The following is a 27,789-nucleotide window of genomic DNA, read 5'->3' as shown; positions in this document are numbered from 1 at the left end:
TGCTAAATAAATCCTTATTCAACTTTTATGACCAGAATGGGTGTTTTGTATCCCCCGACACAGATTTCTCCACAAGCCCAACGAATGTTGTATACTGTAGCACAACGTAAAACTGATGTTCTTCACCCTCAATAACAGTTCCAATAGATGAATGAAAGCAAAAAAAAACAAAAAAAAAAAAAAAAAAAAAAAACTTCACAGCACATTGAAAAGCAATCAGAAGGAGAAGGTAAAGCTGTTTATACAGAGGAATTCAGAGGACAAGCAGAAAGTCATTATAAAACATGACCCACTTTGTTCATAGTAACGAGAATCAAGTAATTGCTCTGATATGATGTACGTTACTAGATTCTTCTTCCATGAACTTCGATGCATTTACTGGCCTCGTTATTCTAGATCGTTCAAGAAATGTGCCATTAAGATAACTGAATGTAATATAGGTGCCCCTGCCCCACTGCATAGTCCTGTCTGAATCCTCGCTCTTCTCCACTGCTGTGAAACATCATAACTTGGTTGTCAATCATTTGGAACGCCAACAGGTCTTGTCCCTCTTCCGCCAGCCTGGGACTGGACAATGAAAAGAGTAGCAGCACACTAATGACCTCATCTCCATCATTGCTCTCTCCTATCAGCATGCTACATGTTAGCACAACTGTGTCCTTGTTCTGTTTCTCCCTCTCCCAGTCTGAGCTCTGCTGTACATGGACTGCCTGCGTTCTGAGCAGTTCATCAGTTCCACAGGTTGTACACTGGGATGCGTGTGAAGGTCCACGCAGCTGTCTGATGGCCATTGATTTGAACAGGCTGGCTGCATGAACCATCAAAAAACGGGGGGGGGGGGGGGGGATGAAAAAAGATTCACAAAAAAGCGGTTACATTATGAACAGAAGGCTGCATGAACTACCTGTTACTCCCAGCAGATAAACATGGCCCCCCCCCCCCCCGTACGGGGTATACTGGTCAGTGCCAAAGGGTGATATAGAGGTGAGTTCATCAGTCTGCTGCTTCTACTGTCCAGTCTCAACGTAGGGAGGAGACCTGTAAGTAAAAGGTAAACTGCAGCAAAGCTCACATCCCCTCCCCTGCTAGAAAGGGCTGTCCTGTGAGCCAAGTTTTGCAAAATCTCAGGATACACAGGAATACAAATCCTATTGTACTTCAAATCATTTGTGTATTCAGCTGTATGCTTTAAAGTCAATTTTTCTGCCCCTTTTTATATACAAACTGAACTTTCTTTTCATTAATTCCTCGAGGAAAAAAAAAAAAAAAAAAAAAAGTGTTAGTGGTTTAACTAGATTTGGTTCTGTAAGCAATATCAATCTCCATTGTAAAATGTTACCTTACAAAAGGTCACTGGTTTGTGATCATCTCTCTCATCTGTAATGTGCATGAACAGCAAGAACTGAACATCATATCACGGCTCAGCAGTTTTCACTTTTTCCTGCGCCCGTGTCCAAAATTTAATTTCCTCACCATTTTGTGTAAGGGGTGAATGTGAAAAACAAAAAGGATAAATTCACCTTTGGGAACATGTTACTTGTTCCACCCGTTTTTAGAGTAGAATACAGAACACGTTCCCACTCCTGCAGCCTCCTCTGCCAATTGTGACAGCGGGCCTAGGGATCGTTTCCCCGCACCCACTGTCACATATTGGAAAGAGCGTAGCCGTGCAGGGCTCCGCCCACATGGCCACATTTATTCTTGGGAGTTCTGTGAATGAACTACGTGTGGCCTTTGTAGCTGTCGGATTGTAGTTTTCAATGAACTACCAGGGCACTGTTGCGCCTTCTAGGTTGTTCATTGACTCTTCCTGTCATTGTGTAACCTGGGGCACCCCTACAAATCATGTGATTCAGGTGTTCCAATCACCTCCATGGCCACATGTGTATACAATCAAGCCCCTAGGCATGCAGACTGCTTCTACAAACATTTGTGAAAGAATGAGTCGCTCTCAGGAGCTCAGTGACTCCAGTTCTGCATTTTTATACACTTGGTACAATTTAACTCTTTATTTACAGCTCTGCACGGCCCAGAACTGAATAGAATTGTCCTTTTCCTGCTCTGCTAAAAGCACACAGAGCCATTTCGGTAGTCGTGCCGCTGACTGTCTAGGACGCAGTTACTTCAATGATAAGTAGTACTTTGCTTAGGAGCGCAGACTACCTCTATGGAAATCACTTCTCACAGTGACTGGATGACACAGCAAGCATCTGTAGTCTGCAGAGCAGTATAAACAGGCCTACAGCTGACAAACCAATCTGTTTGCCAGGACTGAGGAGAGGAATGCTGGGTGCAGTCTAAAGCAAATAAACAGGGGGCTTTAATGAGGCTTGTTAAAAAAAAAAAAAAAAAATGTACATTGGGTTACAAAAGTGCTACACAACCTCATACTGCTTACTCAGAGAGCAATAATTATTTAATTACTTTATTAAAAAAAAAAAAAAAAAAAAAAAACACGACCTGTCACCACTGATCATATGCTGGTTTTCCAGCATGCTGTTCAGCCGGCTTCTGTTGGGACCGACAGGTGTGCACACAGGCCGAATGTCAGACGTTTTCTTTTATTTCAGGTACTTATATAGTGCTGTCAATTTACTGCGCGCTTTACATATATATTGTACATTCACATCAGTCCCTAACCCTCAAGGGGCGTACAATCTAAGGTCCCTAACCCTCAAGGGGCGTACAATCTAAGGTCCCTAACTCACATTCATACATACACACTAGGGACAATTTAGACAGGAGCCAATTCACCTACCAGCAGGTCTTTGGAGTGTGGGAGGAAACCGGAGTACCCGGAGGAAACTCACGCAGGCAATGAGAGAACATGCAAACTCCACGCAGTTGGTGCCATGGTTGGGATTTGAACCAATGACCCGAGTACTGCCAAGTGGAAGTGCTAACCATTTAGCCACTGTGCTGCCCATACTATATATTTGGCCTGTGTGTCCATGCTCCTTGGCAGAAAATTTAAAAAAAAAAAAATGCTGATTTAGAGCGGTTTAGTATAGGAGTTTAGGGACATTCAGCAATTTTTCTGCCAGAAAACCGCTCTCAAACACAAAACAGAAGATTTTTTCTGCCTCTAAACACCGAGCCTAAAATATGCCTCCAAATGTCCTAATGTGCATGGACACACCGGAGATCATCGAGCTGCTTCTACGGGCAAAATGCCACAATGCTGTGCATGGACCCTAAAGACACCCCTGTACATGAGTTCACGCGGCAGGAAAAAGCCTTCCATAGCCTTTATCTTGCAAATTTGCTTCAGATCACTACACACCCATGATTTCCTGGAAAGAAAAGTGTCAAAAGGCATCGGATTCAAATTACATGAAGAGGGCGAGATGACAGAAGATGAACCGTTGACATGAAAGAATCCCGAGTCTGACTGTTGCAGTTCACACACACCGGTCTGATCAACCGCATTCGGTGACCGCTAACCATTTCCTCCACATACACAGAAATGAACTATGAAAAGCAAAACCTTGAAGTGCCCCATGTCATTGTGTTCTTCCATGGCAGACCACGTACTGTTATCTCACATATATATTCTATTATAGCCAAATTTACCACCCTAACTCCGCCCACAGTTTTTACACTTCATAGACCGTAATATACTGAAACGTGCGGATTGTTCCCGATCAAAACTAGAGTGGGAGCTGACAAAAGCTAGAGTGTGAGCTGAAAAATCAGGACATGATTTCTAAACTGCCATCACTCCCTCATTCCACTGAAGAGCTTTATATTGTGAGAATCACAAGACCCAGACCTACATTTTGATGCATAGTATGTCTCTGAAATATTAAAAATGAAGGCACAGTCGCAGTTTAGAAATTATAATATACCGAAACGTGCGGATTGTTCCCGATTGGTGTGCTATTACTTTGTGGAACGTTTCGCCGAACGGTTCACGAAATATCAGAGTTTTTGTGGTGAAATTGGTCCCATAGGAATGAATGGCGGAATGTTCAAAACTAGAGTGGGAGCTGAAAAATCAGGACATGATTTCTAACCTGCCATCACTCCCTCATTTTCAAGCCCACCTACACAAATCTTATATCAAAACGTTCAGCTATCCCTGCTGCCACTAAAAATGTCCATTGCTAAGCCAAACTCCTGATAGTTTTCACAATAGGACCATTTGTTTGCAACTCACGCCGCCCATTGACATTCATTGAAACTCCACTCTAGCCACCTCAAATTTGAAGGGCAATTTCTAAACTGCGACTGTGCCTTCATTTTTAATATTTCAGAGACATACTATGCATCAAAATGTAGGTCTGGGTCTTGTGATTCTCACAATATAAAGCTCTTTGGTGGAGTGAGGACGTGATGGCAGTTTAGAAATCATGTCCTGATTTTTCAGCTCACACTCTAGCTTTTGCCAGCTCCCACTCTAGTTTTGAACATTCCGCCATTAATTCCTATGGGACCAATTTCACCACAAAAACGCAGATATTTTGTGAACCATTCGGCGAAACGTTCTACAAAGTAATAGCACACCAATCGGGAACAATCCGCACGTTTCGGTATATTACGGTCTATGTAGTGTAAAAACTGTGGGCGGAGTTAGGGTGGTAAATTTGGCTATAATAGAATATATATGTGAGATAACAGTACGTGGTCTGCCATGGAAGAACACAATGACATGGGGCACTTCAAGGTTTTGCTTTTCATAGTTCATTTCTGTGTATGTGGAGGAAATGGTTAGCGGTCACCGAATGCGGTTGATCAGACCGGTGTGTGTGAACTGCAACAGTCAGACTCGGGATTCTTTCATGTCAACGGTTCATCTTCTGTCATCTCGCCCTCTTCATGTAATTTGAATCCGATGCCTTTTGACACTTTTCTTTCCAGGAAATCATGGGTGTGTAGTGACCTGAAGCAAATTTGCAAGATAAAGGCTATGGAAGGCTTTTTCCTGCCGCGTGAACTCATGTACAGGGGTGTCATTAGGGTCCATGCACAGGATTGTGGCGTTTTGCCCGTAGAAGCAGCTCGATGATCTCCGGTGTGTCCATGCACATTAGGACATTTGGAGGCATATTTTAGGCTCAGTGTTTAGAGGCAGAAAAAAACCTTCCGTTTTGTGTTTGAGAGCGGTTCTCTGGCAGAAAAAAATGCTGAATGTCCCAAAACTCCTATACTAAACCGCTCTAAATGAGCATTTTTTTTTTGTTTTTAAATTTTCACCAAGGAGCATGGACACACAGGCCAAATATATATTATAGTATGGGCAGCACAGTGGCTAAATGCTTAGCACTATCGCCTGGCAGTACTAGGGTCATTGGTTCAAATCCCAACCATGGCACCACCTGCGTGGAGTTTGCATGTTCTCCCTGTGCCTGTGTGGGTTTCCTCCGGGTACTCCGGTTTCCTCCCACACTCCAAAGACAAGCTGGTAGGTGAATTGGCTCCTGTCTAAATTGGCCCTAGTATGTGTAAGTATGAATGTGAGTTAGGGACCTTAGAATGCACGCCCCCTTGAGGGGTCAGGGACCTTAGAATGCACGCCCCCTTGAGGGGTCAGGGACCTTAGAATGCACGCCCCCTTGAGGGGTCAGGGACCTTAGAATGCACGCCCCCTTGAGGGGTCAGGGACCTTAGAATGCACGCCCCCTTGAGGGGTCAGGGACCTTAGAATGCACGCCCCCTTGAGGGGTCAGGGACCTTAGAATGCACGCCCCCTTGAGGGGTCAGGGACCTTAGAATGCACGCCCCCTTGAGGGGTCAGGGACCTTAGAATGCACGCCCCCTTGAGGGGTCAGGGACCTTAGAATGCACGCCCCCTTGAGGGGTCAGGGACCTTAGAATGCACGCCCCCTTGAGGGGTCAGGGACCTTAGAATGCACGCCCCCTTGAGGGGTCAGGGACCTTAGAATGCACGCCCCCTTGAGGGGTCAGGGACCTTAGAATGCACGCCCCCTTGAGGGGTCAGGGACCTTAGAATGCACGCCCCCTTGAGGGGTCAGGGACCTTAGAATGCACGCCCCCTTGAGGGGTCAGGGACCTTAGAATGCACGCCCCCTTGAGGGGTCAGGGACCTTAGATTGCACGCCCCTTGAGGGGTCAGGGACCTTAGATTGCACGCCCCTTGAGGGGTCAGGGACCTTAGATTGCACGCCCCTTGAGGGGTCAGGGACCTTAGATTGCACGCCCCTTGAGGGGTCAGGGACCTTAGATTGCACGCCCCTTGAGGGGTCAGGGACCTTAGATTGCACGCCCCTTGAGGGGTCAGGGACCTTAGATTGCACGCCCCTTGAGGGGTCAGGGACCTTAGATTGCACGCCCCTTGAGGGGTTAGGGACCTTAGATTGCACGCCCCTTGAGGGGTTAGGGACCTTAGATTGCACGCCCCTTGAGGGGTTAGGGACCTTAGATTGCACGCCCCTTGAGGGGTTAGGGACTGATGTGAATGTACAGTAAAGCGCTGTGTAAATTGATGTCGCTATTCAAAGTATCTGTAATAAATAAATGTACCATGACGCAAAGCATCACAGCAGAAGCATGAAAATAGCCTCTTCCCGCTGTGTTTTACACTTTAGTTGCGCAGCTGGGGAAAAGGAGCAGGGCTGTTGTAAAACTGTTGCTCAGCCACCTGTTTTTACCACCTCCTGGTTGACGTGTGAAAGAGGCCTAAGGGCCTTTTCACACCATGCCAGCACATGAGGCGCACACACACACACCACATGCAAAATGCACTGAATACAAAAGCCAACAACTCAAGCGTAGGTTGCTTAAGCAGTGCGTTCACCTGCACCAGATCACATTGTACTGTGAGGTAGTGTTAAATGTATTAGCAGATTTAGATACACTAACACATTGAAGCCAAACTCCAGCCCACACTTTATAATCCGTTACAGCAGTTTTATCCTCTTGGGATAAAGGCTGTGTACGAATAAATAAAAGATGATCATTGTAAGCACCCCTGTGTGTGTTAAATGGTTTTTCTCATCCATGAGAAATTATACATTCTGATGTTGAGCTTGAGAAGAAAAAAAAAAAAAAAAAACTTGCTGGCTGGATCACCAGATGAAAATAGAAAGAAAGCCTAAAAATGAAAACAAATGCAGCCATCACATTGGGCAGCACAGTGGCTTAGTTAGCACTTCCGCCTGGCAGTACTAGGGTCGCCGGTTCGAATCCCAACCACAGCACCACCTTCCTGGAGTTTGCATGTTCTCCCTGTGCCTGTGTGGGTTTCCTCCGGGTACTCCGGTTTCCTCCCACACTCCAAGGACATGCTGGTAGGTTAATTGGATACTGTCTAAATTGTCCCTAGTATGTGTATGTATGAAGGTGAGTTAGGGACCTTAGATTGTAGACCCCTTGAGGGTTGGGGACCTTAGATTGTACGCCCCTTGAGGGTTAGGGACCTTAGATTGTACGCCCCTTGAGGGTTAGGGACCTTAGATTGTACGCCCCTTGAGGGTTGGGGACTGATGTGAATGTACAATATATATGTAAAGCGCGCAGTAAATTGACGGCGCTATATAAGTACCTGAAATAAATAAATCTAAGAATTGATAAGCTGCAATAATAAGAATGCTGGCCTTTGGATTTAATAACCCCCCCCCTCCCCCCCCGACACCTCACAGAAGTATATTAGGTTGCCAGTTCAGATCCAAAAAAAAATCCCAAGTCACCTTTACTTTCCATTATGGAGACTTCAAAAGCCTTCAAATAATTATTGAAGGTCCCGTGTTTACTTGCATGTGTTATACCACATTAGACGTGTAGCAACCTAATGCATGCATTTTCTATGTGTCTGGTGTGAAGGAGCCCTAGGAAGTAACACATTCAGCTGCTGCCAAATTACAACCCACATGATGTTTCTCAAGATAAATGAATGGAGACAAAAGGTTATGAATGAGCTGATAAGACGTCAAGAACGTCTTCGTGAAACTGTACTTTCAGCAAGTATGCATTTCCAGTTATTACAGTAATGCTTTAGTTGCACACACGGGTCAAGATTGAACACCGGGAAGACAAGCTTTGGGGGAAAACCAAAAGCTCAGTGGATAAACAGGGGCGGACTGACAATTCATGGGGCCCCCGGGCAATAGGGGATCATGGGGCCCATGTCCTTGCCAAAACTCAAAAAAGCCTATGAGAATAGGTACCAGGGGCATCTCATGGGGCCCCCTACTGAACCCAAGCCCTCGGGCAGTGCCCGAGTTTCCAAATGGTCAGTCCGCCCCTGTGGATAAATACATCAAATTTACATGGGGCACAGAATAACAAATCACCCCTTTTTTGGACAGCATGGTACATGTCAAGGTGGGGGTGACTTGGACACGAAGGTCCACAGGAAATCTATCCACACGGATCAGCATCTGATTGACTCCCCCCAGCCACTGGAACACAAACTGGGGGATATTCAAAGCTCTGCAACAATGGGCTGAGATGGTAATAGTCAAAGAACACGACATCTCAGGAGAGCTTTGAAAGTCTGTGGATACCCAGATTGGGTTTCGTAAAAAATAGGTCAAGCAAGCAAACACACAGATCCATCGAATACAGAGGAGAAGCAGAACACAGCATCCAGTGTACAGCATGAGTTCGGAAAAACTCACAAGGATCTTTAACCACTTGCCGTCCACCTGCTGTTTATAAACGGCAGGACGGTGGCACTCCAGAGGCGGGTTGGCGTTCATAAACGGCACCCGCATTTTCTAGCTGTGTGAGCTCCCTGTGAGCGCGCAGCACCGCGATCCAGTGCCTGCTGTATCCTCTGGACACAGAGGAACACCAACCGGACGGGACCTCTGTGTAAGGTCCCGATCGTGTGATCACTCGTTGGCCAATCAGTGATCACATGCAGAGTAGTAAGCAATGATGTCACTTGTGACATCAATGCTTACGTGTGAAATCTGTGAATGATCAGAGGTCACATGGTACAAGGCTATTCACAACAGCCTTGTACCATGTGACAAGCTGTGACCAATCACAGCTCACACAGTAGTTCTCAATGGCTGCAAGAATGCAGCTAGAGAGAAGGAGAAATGGTTGCTTTTACATCCTTTATGGGTGCAAAAGCAATCAGCGTAAAAAAAAAAAAAACACCACCTCCCACAAGTAGTACAGGGTCACCATGGTGACACTGTACTGCTAGGGTGACAATATGAGAAAAAAGAAAAAAATGTATTAGATAGAATATATATATATATATATATATATATATATATATATATATATATATATCAAATGTAAAAAAAAGTTAAAAAATTTAAATTTTTGGTTATAAGCTAATTTGGGTTTTTTATTTTTTTTTTACCAAGAAGATAACGGAATCAATTTTAGCCAAGATTTCTGATGAAATACTATTTGCAAAATTATATAAGAAACTTTTTTTTTTTTTCCAAAATTTTTGTCCTTTTTCATTTACATAGCAAAAAAGCGGATTCACATATATGCGGTGCAGTATTTTGCATGTGATTCGCACAGGAACCGCACCGCATTCTTGTGCAAATCACGAGATATGTGTGCGGTGCGATTGGAGCCATATTTTGTATGGCTCTAATCCAGCGTTTTTCAACCACTGTGCCGCGGCACACTAGTGTGCCGTGAGATATTGTCTGGTGTGCCGTGGGAAAAATTCCAATTTCATCTGTAACATGTGGCTTCGGCTCACAAATAGACCAATCATTAGAATCTAATGATTCAGTGGTCGGCAAGCCGCGGCTCGCGAGCCACATGCGGCTCTTTACCCAGTCTAATGCGGCTCTTCTGTGTGCCGGGCGCCTGCTCCCCTCCCTCCTCTCGGTCGGCCGCTCCCCTGCCTCCTCTCGGTTGGCAGCCCCAAAAGTCCGCGCGGACCTTTTAATCCGGCTTGCGGATGTGGCTGTCAGGATGTGTGTAGGCGGGGCAGCGTGCCGAACGTGAGGGGAGGGGAGCTAGGCTCCTCTCACAGTCCGCCCTGAAGACCCGAACGGCGCGGGAAGACAGCGAGAGGAACGCAAAAGGTAAGTGAATTGACACGGGGGACTTGGCTTACTAGAAGGGGGGGGGGGGAATAGTACTGTGGGGGATGAAATACTATATGAGGGATGAATTACTTTATGAGGGATGAAATACTATATGGGGGGATGAAATACTATATGGGGGATGAATTACTATATCAGGGATGAATTACTATATGAGGGATGAAATACTATATGGGGGGATGAAATACTATATGGGGGGATGAAATACTATATGGGGGGATGAAATACTATATGGGGGGATGAATTACTATATGAGGGATGAAATACTATATGGGGGGATGAAATACTATATGAGGGATGAAATACTATATGGGGGATGAATTACTATATGAGGGATGAATTACTGTATGAGGGATGAAATACTATATGGGGGGATGAAATACTATATGAGGGATGAAATACTATATGAGGGGATGAAATACTATATGGGGGGATGAAATACTATATGGGGGATGAAATACTATATGAGGGATGAAATACTATATGAGGGATGAAATACTATATGAGGGATGAATTACTATATGAGGGATGAAATACTATATGGGGGGATGAAATACTATATGGGGGGATGAAATACTATATGGGGGGATGAAATACTATATGAGGGATGAAATACTATATGAGGGGATGAAATACTATATGGGGGGATGAAATACTATATGGGGGATGAAATACTATATGGGGGATGAAATACTATATGAGGGATGAAATACTATATGAGGGATGAAATACTATATGAGGGATGAATTACTATATGAGGGATGAAATACTATATGGGGGGATGAAATACTATATGGGGGGATGAAATACTATATGGGGGGATGAAATACTATATGAGGGATGAATTGCTATGGGGGATGAATTACTATATGGGGGATGAATTACTATGGGGGATGAATTACTATATGGAGGATGAATTACTATATGGGGGATGAATTACTATATGGGGGATGAATTACTATGGGGGATGAATTACTATGGGGGATGAATTACTATGGGGGATGAATTACACTATGGGGGATGAATTACACTATGGGGGATGAATTACACTATGGGGGATGAATTACTATATGGGGGATGAATTACTATGGGGGATGAATTACTATATGGGGGATGAATTACTATATGGGGGATTAATTACTATGGGGGATGAATTACTATATGGGGGATTAATTACTATGGGGGATGAATTACTATGGGGGATGAATTACTATATGGGGGATTAATTACTATGGGGGATGAATTACTATGGGGGATGAATTACTATATGGAGGATGAATTACTATGGGGGATGAATTACTATATGGGGGATTAATTACTATGGGGGATGAATTACTATATGGGGGATTAATTACTATGCTTACTATGGGGGAATATTACTATACTTACTATGGATGACACATACACATCATTCATCTACTCTTGGTCCGGCCCCCGGGTCCAATTATAAAATACTTTATTATTTCATAATAAAGTAATTATAAAATAATTTCTTTGTGTTTGATTCCTATTCAAGAGAATTACTTTATATATAGTCAATATAGGCACAGAGGTAAATTTTTTTAACATTTTCTAATGGTGGTGTGCCTCGTGATTTTTTTCATGAAAAAAGTGTGCCTTTGCACAAAAAAGGTTGAAAAACACTGCTCTAATCACACCGCGTCAAAAACGTGCACGACCCTTTTTTGGTGAAATGGCGACAAACTTCAGTACCCTATATTTTTTATAGGTGGACACTTTTAAAGCTCCTTATAGGTCATCAGTTTATTGTTACTGTGGAGGTCTGGTGCTAGAATAATTGCTCTCATTCTGGCGTGCACGGCGATATGCAACGTGTATCTCAATAGTCTTTTTCATGCGTAGGCGCACCAGCGTGTGCTTTTACGTTTGTACGTGCGTAAATGTTCCCTATGTGATATTTTGGTGACAGGTTCTCTTTATTGAGGCAGTGTCTAGAAGACCCTGCATGTCTCCCCTCTGCTCCCCTGAATGTAATGCAGTGCACATCGCACCACATTACATTCTTTCCCGGCTTCCATGGCTGGGAATCTGTCACTGGGGACCCGGAAGTGACATCATAACATCACTTCCAGGTCAGGACAAGAAGGGGAGGGGAGCAGTCGAGTCTGCTCTCCTCTAGCCGACGGCGGTGAGCCGGTCTCAGGCCCGCAGATGGGCAAGTGGAGCCTGGGAGACCACAGGGAGAGAGGTTGGCACTGGGTGGAAGCAATCGGAATGCTACCACCTGACAGGTGAGCCCGCTGCTTGCCCGCAGCATGGCTAAAGGTAGGCACAAAAAAAAAAAAAAAAAACTACCTGCCCGACGCCCAGAACTACATGTCCCGGGCATGGGGTGACAGCAATCGAACATCCCTGAGTATAAAAGCTTCCATGCCATCTTTGGAAATGCAAAGTGCCAGGCTCTACCAGTCCACTGATGTTAACATGAAGAGGATCACATTTATAATGTTTTCTTCCAAGACTCACATATTTTTCTAATTGGAGCCCACTGGGAAAACTTGTGAAAGTTGTATGAATCTTGTGTGAAAACATTTATAAATAGATCCTTTGGTCACAGACATGGAATATTCAGACAAGGATTTCAGTCATCATCCTACTGCATGCTTGCTGATGATTAGTGACACAATAAAAGCATTGAGACCAGAGAATGGGTCAGCAATCGCAGCTTCCACAGTTGTGTAAAGACAGGTTGCAAACACACTGCAAAAGCACTAGCCCAACATAAAAAAAAAAAAAAGGGGAAGAAGGACGGGGGATTGAGCGCTGATTTTATTTTTTCCTTCTATCCACAAAACAGATCTATTTGGACACACACACAATCTACGTTTTTGGATGTTTCCTCCTGTTTTATGGTTACTTCTCCCAATGCAAAAGTTAACTTTTGAGGCCTTTCTGCCCCCACCTTGTACAACAAGCAACCTTTCTCAGTGTTGTCACGGTTATAACAAAGCGACATTTGAATGTCAGTTATGAAAAATAAAAGCAGGCTGCACATGGCGATGGAAAGAAATGGGACACCAAGGTCAAGGCAGAAAACTTTGCATTAAAAACTATCTCAGGGGTTTGCTGCCTGTCTGCTGAGTGGGTGTAATTAACATTTTGGCATCGGCTTCGGACGTCTGCCAAGTTCTTAGAGTTGCCATGTTTTTATTTTTTAAATGGCTGGCCAGCCTAAGGCAGAAGGAACATCCCCCCCCCCCCCTTCCCTGTCCAATCTGCAGCCTCTCTCACAAAAAACTGGGGAGGGAGATTACACAAAATGAGGTTACATGTGACGTTTTTTTGTTTTTGTTTTTTTAAACAAACTGTCACTTTAAAAAAGAAATCTTCAACTGCACACACAGGGCAGAGTCTCAGACCGCTGTCACGTGCCGTGACATTACACACGTGAGCGCTGATGCTATCCAATACCAGAGCTTGATCAGGAAGGAATCCTGCAACACGGGAATGGAATTGGCGAGTACACCTCACTGGAAGGCGGCTATTAAGAGGCACCATCCCTCTCCCCTAAATGGGCAGGTGATGAGGTCTCCCTAAAGCTCAACTCTGAGCTAAGCAAATATGGTCTATATACTGTACAAGTCATGTACACGGCTACTCAAATCTTGGTGTGCTTTGTGTATTTCTTCCAGATCTGCACATTAATGCAGTGTGAGACTTCCCCTCTGTACAGGAGCTTCCTGTAATAAAGACCGCTCACTGCTGCGCTCTCTCCTTGTGCAGGGTGACTGGTCTTGTCTCCGCCCCCTCCTGTAGATTTCTGCAGGCAGCCTGTAGTGGGTGGGGCCAGCTGGTTCCCTCCAACAGCTCTGTTCTCTGCACAGGCACAGTGATGATGTCACAACTAATTTTACCAAGGCAATATCTACATTTGTAAAGACATTTGGTGCACACAAAGTTGATTTATATGCCCTGTGACAACTGAGGAATATAGGTAAATGACAGTAGTTATGCTTGGAGTTCAGCTTTAACCACTACCTCCGCTATATATATATATATATATATATATATATATATATATATATATATATATATATATACATACATACACACACACACTATATATATATATAAATAAATATTAGTAAAGCGCTGAGCAAACTGTGGGATTGAACACCGGGAAGACCAGCTTTGGGGGAAAACCAAAAGCTCAGTGGATAAACAGGGGCAGACTGACAACTCATGGAGCCCCTGGGCAATAGGGGATCATGGGGCCCCTGTGTCCTTGCCCAGACTCAAAAAAACCTATGAAAAGAAAAAAAAAAAAAAAAAAAAAAAAAAAAAAGGTACCAGGGGCATCTCATGGGGCCCCCTACTGACCCCGGGCCCCATATATATATATACATACATACATACATACATATACACACGTGATTTTGCACTTTTGCTACACGAGGGCATGTACGCGCCGTCAGAGGATCGCTTCTGTTGTAAAATGTAACAGCACAAACCAATCGACAAGTCCCGGCAACCAGTTGCTCACCGGCACCTGCAGATCTTCGGTCAGGTAGAAAGAAATGGAGCTTTGTCTAGGCTTACATCAGGCCCAGTCCTGTTGTGGCAGGAGGGAGTCACGAATCGTGTATCTCTGCAAACCTGAGAACACGATCTATCACTTCCCCTAGTAAAAGGACCACCTAGTGTACACCAAGCACGTAGCTAGGTGCACGCGTAACCCTTTGATCACCCTAGATGTTAACCCCTTCCCAACCAGTGTGATTAGTACAGTGATTAGTGTATATTTAGCACTCATCGCTGTAGTAGTGTAAAAATGTGCGGCTTAATATCGCAGTCCCGCTATAAGTCACTGATCGCCGGGAAAAAAAAAAAAAAAAAGGTTTGCTGTAACGGATTAAAACTGTTATCTGGAGTATGGTTTAAATTTGTTAGTGCATCTAAATCTGCTAGTACATCTAGCACTCTCCTCTCCCCCCAGACTGACAATGTTATGCCCAGGTGTCCCCTGTGCGCCTTCATCCAGAGTGGGGGCACTCTAATACAGGAGGTGCGTTACTGGCCAGACCACCAGGTAAAAACAGAGGGGGGGGGGAAGCCAACAAAAAGAAAACTAATGCAGCCAGCACATCTAATGATTGTGAAGCTGCAATATATTCAACTTTCGGTGTTTAATAACATTTTAAAGGAACAACAAGACCACCTCCTTGTCCACAATTCGGAGATTTCCTGGATAGCATTTGCAGTTTACACTTCATACAAGTTTACACTATTCATTCTTTGAAAAACACAATGTTCTGTTCAAAGTCCATCCCCCAGCCCCAGCCTCTTGTCTGGGAGAATGAACTTCCCTTTACTGGTTTTTCTTCTTCTTTGCATAATATTATCTATTGTAATAAATTATCACGACATAACATTGTGTTTTATGACAAAGCTGCACATGACAGATCATAAATCACACCATTTCCCTTCATATATCTGCTGATTATCAGATCTAAACAAGCCGTGTAAAACATCAATCTTTCCTGCTCACACAACTGGCTCCTTGCTTTTCCCAGCAGTTTTTTTTTCTCTCGTTACAGCACCGGGACCTTTCATGTAGAACTATAGCAGATGAACCCCCTTCACTCTGACAAGGTTTGTGTAAGGACCTGTTCCAGAATCTATAGTACAGAAGCAGGCAAGAATATTCAACTTGGGTTTACAGCATAAGGTTTGCATAAAGATTTACTGCGCTGTGGAGCACCGTGGTAGTTCATGGAGTCTTCCCGTCAGTATCTGCTTGCCCATATGGGATGTAAGAGCACGCAGATACACTGACAGATCTGCAGGAGACCTGCATGGCACCAGCGACCTGCTGATCACTGGTGCAATGCTTTAGAGCAGGGGTGTCAAACTGGCGGCCCTCCAGCTGTTGCAAAACTACAAGTCCCATGATGCCTCTGCCTTTGGGAGTCATGCTTGTAACTGTCAATCTTGCACTGCCTCATGGGACTTGTAGTTTGACAACAGCTGGAGGGCCGCCAGTTTGACACCCGTGCTTTAGAGGCTCCAGAAACAAAAAATAATAAAATGCACATTTTTTTTTTTACCACTGCAATCCTCTGGCACCAAAATATAAATATTGTGAACACTCCCAAAGTATAAATAGCTACAACAAAAGAAAGAAAAGATAAAATACTTTCACCCTTGAAAGTGATATAACAAACAAATTGCTCTTTTCATTTATCCCTATAATACCCTTTCTCAAATAAATGTAAATAAAATCAAATATACAAACACAGACGTGTAATAACACTCAAATTGGATGAAAAAATAAAATAAATAAAGATATAGTGTCCAAAAACGGTCTTTCAACCAAGTCAGATCACTTTTTCTCCTCTTTCATAACTTCTTCTTGTGATAATATATACGGAATCTCAAATACGATGATCCAATGCAGAAAACCCTATAGAGGTAATAATCCGCTTTACAAAGTGGCATCAATACCAAGTTCACCGACTCACAAGCAGGGCCAGTGCTAGACAATTTTGCGCCCTTGGCAAGACCAACTACTTGAACCAAAAGCGTCAAATCAATGGAGTTAGTTCCACATGTAGGCCTTGTTCACCATACCATACTGATGGGAAAAAAGAAAAAAAAAAGAAAAAAAAACCCACACAGATATCACATCAGTTTTCATGCATGTTTCAATGACTTTTATACACGCTGCAGATTCCTGCGCAGAGAAAATCTGTACATGACACTATTGTTGTAGTGTGAACGGTGCACATAGAAAACAATTTTCTTTGTGCCCTTACAAAACACATAAAAAAAAAAACAAAAAAAAAAAAAACCTCACATCTCTGCACCATGGTGTGAGCAAAGCCTACACTGCAATTAAACCCATCGATTTAACACCTTCCAAAAAACAGTTACATTCCCAGCACCTGCCAGATATGCAACTGTCACATTTGCTTGTGCTCTCAACCAGGGGTGGACTGACAACTCATGGGGCCCCCGGGCAATAGGGGATCATGGGGCCCCCGTGTCCTTGCCCAAACTCAAAAAAGCCTATGAAAAAGGTACCAGGGGCATCTCATGGGGCCCCCTACTGACCCCGGGCAGTGCCCGAATTTCCAAATTGTCAGTCCGCCCCTGCTCTCAACCAAACTGTCATGCCATTAAATGGCCGGTGTCATAACTGATCGCATGTGCAGCACCATGGCAGTTGAAGATCTAAGAGCCCAAGATGGCGGCTTCCTTGACCTGAAAACAATAGGAGGGTTTCATTTCGTTTTACTTTACAATTGTGAGTTATAAAAAGGGCTGCCAAATTGCAAATTACATTTTTGATGGGACTACCGTGTCTCATGTTTTTATTAAAAAAAAAAAAAAAAAAAAAAAAAAAAAAAAATTTATATATATATATATATATATATATATATATATATATATATATATATATATATATATATATATATATATATATATATATATATATAATACACACAATAATATTTTGCCCAGTAGGAAAATGCTTTGCATTCTTTTCAATTTCTCCAGAACTAATCAGGATGGATCGGAGGTGGTCTAATGTAAAGTGAACATACTATAGAAGATGTTGATAGACTGGGCCATGCTTGGACGAGACAGGCGAATTGGAGATGTGTTAAATAAGACTTCTAGGGATCGTGGCCATCACAACCCTTTGCTTTCACATTTGTGCTCCCTACAGCCCCCTTAAAAATGACATGCCACAAAGCAACCTGGACTTCAGAGGCGGCTTTCAGTTCATTTCTAATAGCTTAGAAGGACCTGCTGATTGACTGGCAGATTCTGGTGCAAAAGAAGATTTCAGTGCCTGTGTAGTTAATTTTTGAAAATTAAAAAGCATTTGTAAAGGCTTTTTTTTTTTTTTTTTTAAATAACCATGTCATACTCACCTACTCCGTACAATGGAATTTCACAGAGTTTCTTTAACCTCCCTAGCAGTCTTATTATGTCAGTATTTCTGTGCTGAAAGCAGTACATTTCTTTGCATGGAAATATTTCATTTTTTTTTTATTGTAGGCCTGTAATTCTTGAATTAATTCTGGAATAACTCACTGAAATCTGTCCGAACAAGAGTCTAGTAAACATCCCGGGTATAATAAAACCTGAAACACGAAATCATATAATATAATAAATAATCATAAAAAAATTATATAATACATTTAACTCAATAATATAATCAAACCAAAAACACTGAAATGTGAAATATAGCGCCAAGTTCGCACATCACTGAGCAAAGTCGCAAAATAGTCTTCAGTGTCTGATGAGGAATTTCCCCCACAAATCATTATCACTCAATTCTGCAAGTGGTTCTGATTTACTATCGCTGTTCTCTAGCCGGTCTAAAACCGATTTTGACCTAAAGGGACGCTTTCTGGACGCCATGGACGTTTCTCAGCTTCCAGGCAGAAAGAACAGTAAAAATGCAGGCAGGGCGCCGGACAAAGCACTCGGGACAAAATGTATGTGAAATGGTTTGATACAGGAATGTTTTACTGCTATTTAGTGAATTTAGTGAATGTCACTTTTTAAAATTTTCAAATCTCCCGCCAGTTCCGTCCCCCGTACGTCCCAACGCTCGCAGGGAACGGAACCCGGAAGACAGACGCCGGCATCGGCTGGAGGACATTGCCGGGGACGCTGCAGGGGGGACATCGCGGGAGCGCAGGACAAGGTAAGTGCTGCAGGGGATCCCAGAGCAGCGCTGCAGTGTATTCCCGAGTGTAGCTCGGAGTTACCGCATTCTATGCATGAAGGTAAAAGAAAAACCTGTGTGCAACAGCCCCTCCAACACTTACCTGAGCCCTATTGTGTTCCAGCAATGTGCAGGAGAGCCTTGGCTCTCCAGGGACTTAACATGCTCAATGGCTGAGCCACTGGCTCCCACTGAGAGAGAGAGGGTGGGTCTAAGACGCAGCTGTGTGTGTGAATGGACAAGCAGAGCAACAGCTCCGGAACAAGCCTGCTTGGCTTCCCCCTTAGTAAGCTGCTTGCTCTGGGGGCACTTCGCAGGAGGGAGGAGTCAGGAGCATCAGTGCAGGGCCCAAGAAGAGGAGGATTAGGGAGGATCTGTGCCGAACCATGGCACAGAAAAGAGAAGTACAACATGTTATTTTTAATTGCCTTTAATATCAATTTAAGAGTGCTTCTTCTGTTTGTTCAGAATTTGCAAAAAAAAAAAAAAAAAAAAGGGTAAGAGCAGAGAAAGATCAAGTATTTCAAAATGTATACATGCAGCATTTCTTTCACAATTTTTTTCTATTCACTTGCCATGTGCCTCTGGAATTGCTAGAACTTTTTTTGACTACTTTATGAGAATCAATTTCCTCAAGTAACCGACTCCTTCCATGACATAGCTCTCCCCTCTTCCGGGAGTATAATTACTGCCTGTGCTGGCACAGCTCCTTTGCACTTCCCCTCACCTGCTTACATAGCCTTTTGTGCAGCATTCTGCAGAGAAGCAAAGGAGAATACTATAGAGTTTCACTTGAGTGACAGCTCTGAGTCTAGTGACATCACATCCAAGATGGTGAATAACATGCGTAAAATATGTAACTACACATAGAAAACAGGAAGTGAGAGGAAATCCCTGGTTGGCACCAGAATTAAGTGTCCCTGTTGGAAGATTTCCCTGAATGTTGCACATCTCAAACCCATATTTTACTGTCAATAGAAAATATATCAAATGTTTAAACTGAGAAAATGTACAATTGCAAGAAAAAAAAAAGGGTCATTTTTAAATTGATGGCAACAACATGTCTCAAAAAAGTTGGGACAGGGCCACGTTTACTACAGTGCAGCATCCCCTCTTAACACCCTAAGGCAGGGGTCTCCAAACATTCCAAAAAAAAAGGGCAAGTTTATTGACCTTCAGACTTTGGGGGGCTGGATTGAGGTCAGTGGGAGTAGACATTTTCTTGTCACCAGTGGGAGTAAACAGAGCCCCATCTTCGGTATAAGGGAAAGGAATGGTGCCCCATCGTTGGTGTCAGTGGGAGAAATAAGGCCCTATTGTTGTCAGTGGCAGGAATTGGTGTCAGTGGGCTGAATAGTATTTCATATCAGTGGGATAATTAGTACTTGGGCAGCACAGTGGTTAAATGGTTAGCACTTCCACCTGGCAGTACTTGGGTCGTTGGTTCGAATCCCAGCCACGGCACCACCTGCCTGGAGTTTGCATGTTCTTCCTGTGCCTGCGTGGGTTTCCTCCGGGTACTCCGGTTTCCTCCCACACTTCAAAGACATGCTGGTAGGTTAATTGGATCCTGTCTAAATTGGCCCTAGTATGTGTATGTATGAATGTAAATTAGGGAGCTTAGATTGTACACCCCTTGAGGGTTAGGGACCTTAGATTGCACACCCCTTGAGGGTTAGGGACCTTAGATTGCACACCCCTTGAGGGTTAGGGACCTTAGATTGCACACCCCTTGAGGGTTAGGGACCTTAGATTGCACACCCCTTGAGGGTTAGGGACTGATGTGAATGTACAATATATATGTAAAGCGCTGCGTAAATTGATGGCGCTATATATGTACCTGAAATAAATAATAAATAAAATAGTGCTCCAAGGGCCAGGTAAAGGCAAGCAAAGGGACCATTTCCGGCCCCTGGGCCACAGTTTGGAGACCACTGCTCTAATGGTTGGTTCACACCATGCCCGCACATGAATCACACACAAACGCACTACGTGGTGCAATTTCAGCCCATTCATTTTGATTGGGCTATAACCACACCGCTCCAAATGTAATGCATGCACTACTTTTCAAAATGCACTGCAATAGGATCACATGGTACAAAAGTACCATGTGATCTGGGCGGGCAGGTGCAGGCAAAAGCACTGCATTTGCAACCCGCGTTTGGGGTGTCATTAGCTTTCTATTGACACCTACTTCAGACCACATTTAAAACACGGTTTGTGATCTGAATGCTGTGTGTTCCCGTGCGATTCATGTGTGGGCAGGGTGTGAACGTCTGGGAACTGAGGACACCAGTTGCTGGTGTTGGGAGAGGATGTTGTCCCATTCTTGCCCGATATAAGATTCTAGCTGCTCAACAATCCTGGCTCGACTTTGTCAAAATTTTCATTTCAAGATGCACCAAATATTTTCAATTGGTGAAAGGTCCGGACTGCAGGCAGGCCAGTTAAGCACTGGACTATGAAGCCATGCTGTTGTCATAGATGCAGTATGCAGTTTAGCATTGTCCTGTTGACATCTTTTTCAGAGAAGGCCTTTTATATTTCATCTGGATGGGAGCACCTGCTGCTCTAGAACCTGGATTTATCTTTCAGCATTGATCGTGCCTTCCCAGATGTCCAAGCTCCCCATTCTATACGCACTAATGCCCCCCCCATACCATCAGAGATGCCAGTGTTTGAACCAAGTGCTGATAAGCTGGAATGTCCCTCTCCCCTTTAGTCCAGAGGACGCGGTGCCCATGGTTGCCAAGAAAAAAAAAAGACAAATTTCCATTCGTCTGACACAGTTTTCCACTTTGCAACAGACCATTTTTAAATGCGATTTCTCCAGATCCTGAAAATCTTTTGAGATTATGTACTGTAGATGATGATGTATTCAAAGTCTTTGCAATTTTATACTGAAGGTACATTATCCTGAAATTATTCAACAAATCTTGGACACAGCTTTTCACTGATTGGTGAACCTCTGCCCATCATTACTTCTGAGACACCGACTCTCTAAGATGCTCTTTTTATACCCAGTCGTGTGACTGACCTGTTGCCAATTACACTTATAGTTGCAACATGTTCTTCCAGCTCTTCCCTGTTAGTACCACTTACTTTGCCAGTTTTTAGTTGCCCTGTCCCAACTTGGAGACGTTGTTGCCATCAATTTCCCAGATTCTTTATTTTTGTCCTAAAATGGTCCATTTTCTCAGTTTAAACATTTGATACGTTTTCTATTTTCGGTTGCAAATAAAATATATGAGTTTATGGGCTTTGCAAATAATTGCTTTCTGTTCATGTAGATTTTACACGGTGTCCTAACTTTTTTGGAATTCGTGTTGTACATCATTGTAAGCACCCGTACCCAGCATTTCATGGTTTGTCTCATCCCTGTAATTAATACATCTGCAAGATAGCCTTTTCTTTTGAAAAATAACAGACTTACTGGATGGATCACTGGGTGAAAATAGAATAAAACAGCCATTACAGAACTGGTAAACCGCACCTAATCTCCCTCCTTTTTTTTTTTTTATATTGTGTTGTATCTGTATCCCTTTTATATTGTAAAGCGCTGCGCAAACTGTTGGCGCTATATAAATCCTGTATTATAATACAAACAATAATAAAAACTGTTTGCTTTTGGGTTCAATACCGCTTTAACAGTAAGCAGGGCAAATAGAGAGGGTGAATCTCCCCAACAATGGCAGAACCAGCAATATAAACCCGAGAGGTGTTCTAATCCCTCCACGTTATCCAAAACGGGGAAGAAAAAAAAAAAAAAAAAAAGTCTTTAGTTGTGTCTTAAAGGAAAAGTTCACCTTTGGGAACATGTTACACCCACTGACCTCCCCCCTTCCCTGTGACAGAAGTAGAGAAGTTCCCTGTACTAACTGTCACTTTTTAAAAACAGATTGGCCATGCGGAGTTTCACTCATAGAGGCGTGGGGTTCCGCCCACACAGCCACGTCATTCATTCAGTGTTCTGTGAATGAATGAACTACAAGTCCTGGTCGCCTTAGCGGCTGTTGGCTTGTAGTTCTCAATGAACTGTATGGGCCTGAATGGGCAAGCAGATCTACTGACAGGTCTGCAAGAGATCTGCATGTTACTAGCGATCTGCTGATGCTTTCCAGGCTACTGAAACCAAAAATAATAAAATGTACATTTTTTTTACCCGCAAAAAATGTGCACTCTTTCTTTTTTGGTCAAAAGGTGAACTTATCCTTTAAAGTAGAACCAAAGGCAATTTTTTTCCCCCTAGTTTTGGGTAGAGTTAAAAAAAAAAAAAAAAAAAAAAAAAAAAAAAAGAAGATTATGCCCCGTCACTTTTGTCCTCTAGGTCGAATTGGAGAGATTTCTCTTCACTTCCTGTCCTATAGGTGTCCTTCTATCATGCAGTGGTAAACGATCGCTGCTCAGTTCTCCGGCATTCTCGGAGAAGACAGTTCTCCTCTGAATGCCTTTTTATGAAGCGGTGTAGATCACGTCTCCGAATGAAGGGAGAAGCGATCTACAAACACTTTGAACGCTGGAAAACGGCTGCTGTTACTATAATCTCGCGAGATTCCAGTAAGAGATCAGTCAAACACCGTTTACTAAGCAGCAGTAAATTATCGCTGCTTCATTTGTGGTTCCTCCGATCCTCCAGTTTTGGGCTGGAGAATCTGGAGGGAGAACACAGATCACCAGTGAGGGGCTGACATCGCTTCTTCATACACTGGCCGTCTGTGTGCTGAGATGATTGGTGGAGAACATGTTCTCCGTTGATCATGTTTCCTAAACCACTAATGATCTGAGATCAGCAACGATCCTCAGGATCGCCGCTGATCTCGGTTTCATAAAAGGACACCATAGCCAAAACACAAAAATGAGGAATCCCTCCAAAGCAAGGGCATCCCATGGTGTCACCAGAACTAGTGTCCCCATTAGAAGACTTCCTGTTCTGTGGACAACCCAAAAATGTGGGATTTTCTCTCACGCTCACATTCGATCTACTTTCAAAGAGGAGCTGGGTTATGAGAAGAGGAAACTGGTATAAACTCTCCTATCAGCTGTTGGTGACCAGACCTGGAGTCATATGACCCCCAGCAGCTCCACACTGTGCGCCCCGACTCTGCACAGCCCTGGAGTCATATGACCCCCCGCAGCTCCACACTGTGCGCCCCGACTCTGCACAGCCCTGGAGTCATATGACCCCCAGCAGCTCCACACTGTGCGCCCCGACTCTGCACAGCCCTGGAGTCATATGACCCCCAGCAGCTCCACACTGTGCGCCCCGACTCTGTATGGGGGGGGGGGTCTCCCAGGATAGAGTATGGGGGGGGGTCTCATAGGATGGAGGCGTCTCCCAGAATGCAGTATGGGGGGGTCAGGTCCCGCAGAACACAGCACGGGGGGGGGGGGGGTCAGGTCCCCCCAGAATGCAGTACGGGGGGGGGATCTTCAGGTCTCCCAGTATGCAAGGGGGTTCTCCCAATATGCAGCACGGGGGGGGGGGGGGGGTCAGGGTCTCCCAGTATGCAGTATGGGGGTCTCCCAGTATGCAGTACGGGGGGGGGGGTCTCCCAGTATGCAGTATGGGGGGGGGTCTCCCAGTATGCAGCATGGGGGGGGGGTCTCCCAGTATGCAGTATGGGGGGGGGGTCTCCCAGTATGCAGTATGGGGGGGGGGTCTCCCAGTATGCAGTATGGGGGGGGGTCTCCCAGTATGCAGTATGGGGGGGGTCTCCCAGTATGCAGTATGGGGGGGGGGGGTCTCCCAGTATGCAGTATGGGGGGGGGTCTCCCAGTATGCAGTATGGGGGGGGTCTCCCAGTATAATAGTGCCCCCCCCCCCCGTGTGACCCTTCAGCCCTGTCAGTGCCCCTCCCCCCCGGTGACCCCCCCAGTCAGCGCTCCTCCCACCCCAGTGCGCCCCCCAGTCAGAGCCCCTCCCCCGTCCTCACCTTCCTGACGCCCTTGTAGATATAGAAGTAGAGCTCGCGGCCCACGTTGAAGCAGATGCGCTCGCCGTTGCCGGACTGGTCGTTGACGTTGACGAAGGAGACCCGCACCGGGTTGGAGCCCTGCGAGTTGAAGGGGACGCGGTTGGGGCGGCTGTACTCGGAGTGAGAGAGGAGCTTGTACAGGCCTTCCCGGGTGGTGAACTGGCTCTTAATTTCGTTCATTTCCTTCCCTCCTCCCTCCGCCGCCATCTTGGAAAGCCGCTCTCATCCTGCCAAGTACCCGGATCTCCCTCAACGCGCAGGCGCCGGCCCAACCCTCGGGGGCTCCGCTCACTGCGCCGCCCGCCCTCCCGCCGAGTGGGCGTGGTCCGCCGGACGTCTCCTTTCTCGCGCATGCGCGCAGGCTGCTCTCTAGCTTCGCCTGGCTCTGGGTGCTGCTTGAGCGCCCTCTTTCAGTTGGCTGTGAGTACTGCAGGTGAGAGGCGTGTATCGGAGGGCAGCTGACAACCCACGATGATAAAAGTCGGTGACATGTGGACATGTCCCGGGGCCTGGTATCCAGTCCATCCCAGAACAGAAACTCTATTAATCTTCAGCATCAGAGCCCCTTTCCTGTGTTTGCACACATGCTGAGATGTACATTTTCAGCCTGAAGATTAGTCAAACCCCCAAACATGATAGATTTTCTGAAAGCAGAGGCCCTGGGGGATAAAATGCCGGTGCTAACAATTTTTTTTATCTCGCTTGATATTATCAAACACACATTTTCAGTACAAAATACAATAAAGTTAATTTTAGTACATGAAAGCACAACCTATTGCCCAATTTTCATTGAAATATAAAAGATGAGATTGCACTGAGTAACTAGATCCCCAACATGTCAGGTCTTAAAGAGTAACTCCACTCCAGAAAATAAGCCCCTCCCCTCTGGGTGATCCATGGACATTGCTGGGATTTTATCAGACTTTCTCGCAGATTCCTACCTTTTGTTCTTGTGAAGAAATAGCTGTTTGTCTGTCTGTCTGTGTCCATGTGCTCAGGGAAGTGATTTCATAATTATCAATCAGCTGCTGCACCTTCAGGGCTCAAAGGAAAGTGGCAGGGTCTGCATCCCTGTGCCCTAGGTTCACACCTAAGCGTTTTCTGCAGCATTTTGCAGAAACACAGTACAGTCCATTCAACATGATTTTCTATAGGACACGTTCTCATCTCTGCATTTTCACCAGGTGCGTTTTTTTACAAAGGGTCAGAGATTCTTGAATGCAAAAAGTTGTATTTTTGGTTCTATAGACTTCAATGGAAACGCAGCAGAAAAGCATGTATTGAAATTTTGGTGCGTTTTTGACACGTTTTGCATTTTAAATCTGCCTAGCAACAAGAAAAATGTAAAAAAAAAAACGCAGGTGCAAAATGCAACGCAAAACACAATGCAGAAACAGCTCAAACACACCCTGCATAGGTGTGTGTACTGTGGGAGACTAGATATAGTGAATGCGGGGTCCGGGGAGACCAGATATGGTGGATGCAGGGTCTGGGGAGACCAGATATAGTGAATGCAGGGTCCGTGGAGACCAGATATGGTGGATGCAGGGTCCGGGGAGACCAGATATAGTGAATGCAGGGTCCGGGGAGACCAGATATAGTGAATGCAGGGTCCTGGGAGACCAGATATAGTGAATGCAGGGTCCTGGGAGAGCAGATATAGTGAATGTGCGGTCCGGGGAGACCAGATATAGTGAATGTGCGGTCCGGGGAGACCAGATATAGTGAATGCAGGGTCCAGGGAGACCAGATATAGTGAGTGCAGGGTCTGGGGAGACCAGATATAGTGAACGCAGGGTCCGGGGAGACCAGATATAGTGAGCGCAGGGTCTGGGGAGACCAGATATAGTGAACGCAGGGTCCAGGGAGACCAGATATAGTGAGTGCAGGGTCTGGGGAGACCAGATATAGTGAACGCAGGGTCCGGGGAGACCAGATATAGTGGGTGCAGGGTCTGGGGAGACCAGATATAGTGAACGCAGGGTCCGGGGAGACCAGATATAGTGGGTGCAGGGTCTGGGGAGACCAGATATAGTGAACGCAGGGTCCGGGGAGACCAGATATAGTGAGTGCAGGGTCTGGGGAGACCAGATATAGTGAATGCAGGGTCCGGGGAGACCAGATATAGTGAATGCAGGGTCCTGGGAGACCAGATATAGTGAATGCAGGGTCCTGGGAGAGCAGATATAGTGAATGTGCGGTCCGGGGAGACCAGATATAGTGAATGTGCGGTCCGGGGAGACCAGATATAGTGAATGCAGGGTCTGGGGAGACCGGATATAGTGAATGCAGGGTCCAGGGAGACCAGATATAGTGAGTGCAGGGTCTGGGGAGACCAGATATAGTGAACGCAGGGTCCGGGGAGACCAGATATAGTGAGCGCAGGGTCTGGGGAGACCAGATATAGTGAACGCAGGGTCCGGGGAGACCAGATATAGTGAGTGCAGGGTCTGGGGAGACCAGATATAGTGAACGCAGGGTCCGGGGAGACCAGATATAGTGGGTGCAGGGTCTGGGGAGACCAGATATAGTGGGTGCAGGGTCTGGGGAGACCAGATATAGTGAACGCAGGGTCCGGGGAGACCAGATATAGTGGGTGCAGGGTCTGGGGAGACCAGATATAGTGAACGCAGGGTCCGGGGAGACCAGATATAGTGAGTGCAGGGTCTGGGGAGACCAGATATAGTGAACGCAGGGTCCGGGGAGACCAGATATAGTGAGTGCAGGGTCCGGAGAGACCAGATATAGTGAACGCGGGGTCCGGGGAGACCAGATATACTGAACGCGGGGTCCAGGGAGACCAGATATAGTGAATGCGGGGTCCGGGGAGACCAGATATACTGAATGCGGGGTCCGGGGAAACCAGATATAGTGAATGCAGGGTCCGGGGAGACCAGATATATTGAATGCAGGGTCCGGGGAGACCAGATATAGTGAATGCGGGGTCCGGGGAGACCAGATATAGTGAATGCGGGGTCCGGGGAGACCAGATATAATGAATGCAGGGTCCGGGGAGACCAGATATACTGAATGCGGGGTCCGGGGAGACCAGATATAGTGAATGCGGGGTCCGGGGAGACCAGATATAATGAATGCGGGGTCCGGGGAGACCAGATATACT

General features: G+C 45.2%; 1 protein-coding gene across 3 annotated transcripts in view; it reads right to left on the bottom strand.

Moving 5' to 3' along the window:
• WDR20 (WD repeat domain 20) overlaps positions 1–24,926 on the bottom strand; it is an 81,771-nt gene extending 56,845 nt beyond the window's left edge. For 2 of the 3 annotated variants that reach the window (XM_089659417.1, XM_089659416.1), the window contains exon 1: positions 24,627–24,926. In XM_089659417.1, the coding sequence (XP_089515543.1) occupies positions 24,627–24,875 (249 nt within the window). In that variant the 5' untranslated portion in view covers positions 24,876–24,926. The remainder of the gene's footprint in view (positions 1–24,626) is intronic. The other variant, XM_089659415.1, reaches the window with a different exon arrangement.
• Between the last annotated feature and the right edge of the window lie 2,863 nt (positions 24,927–27,789).

Source organism: Staurois parvus, unplaced genomic scaffold, assembly GCF_062004578.1.
Source record: "Staurois parvus isolate SC_StPar_1 unplaced genomic scaffold, SC_StPar_1.0 ptg001156l, whole genome shotgun sequence".
NCBI lineage: Eukaryota > Metazoa > Chordata > Amphibia > Anura > Ranidae > Staurois > Staurois parvus.
This window is presented reverse-complemented; position numbering and strand designations above follow the sequence as displayed.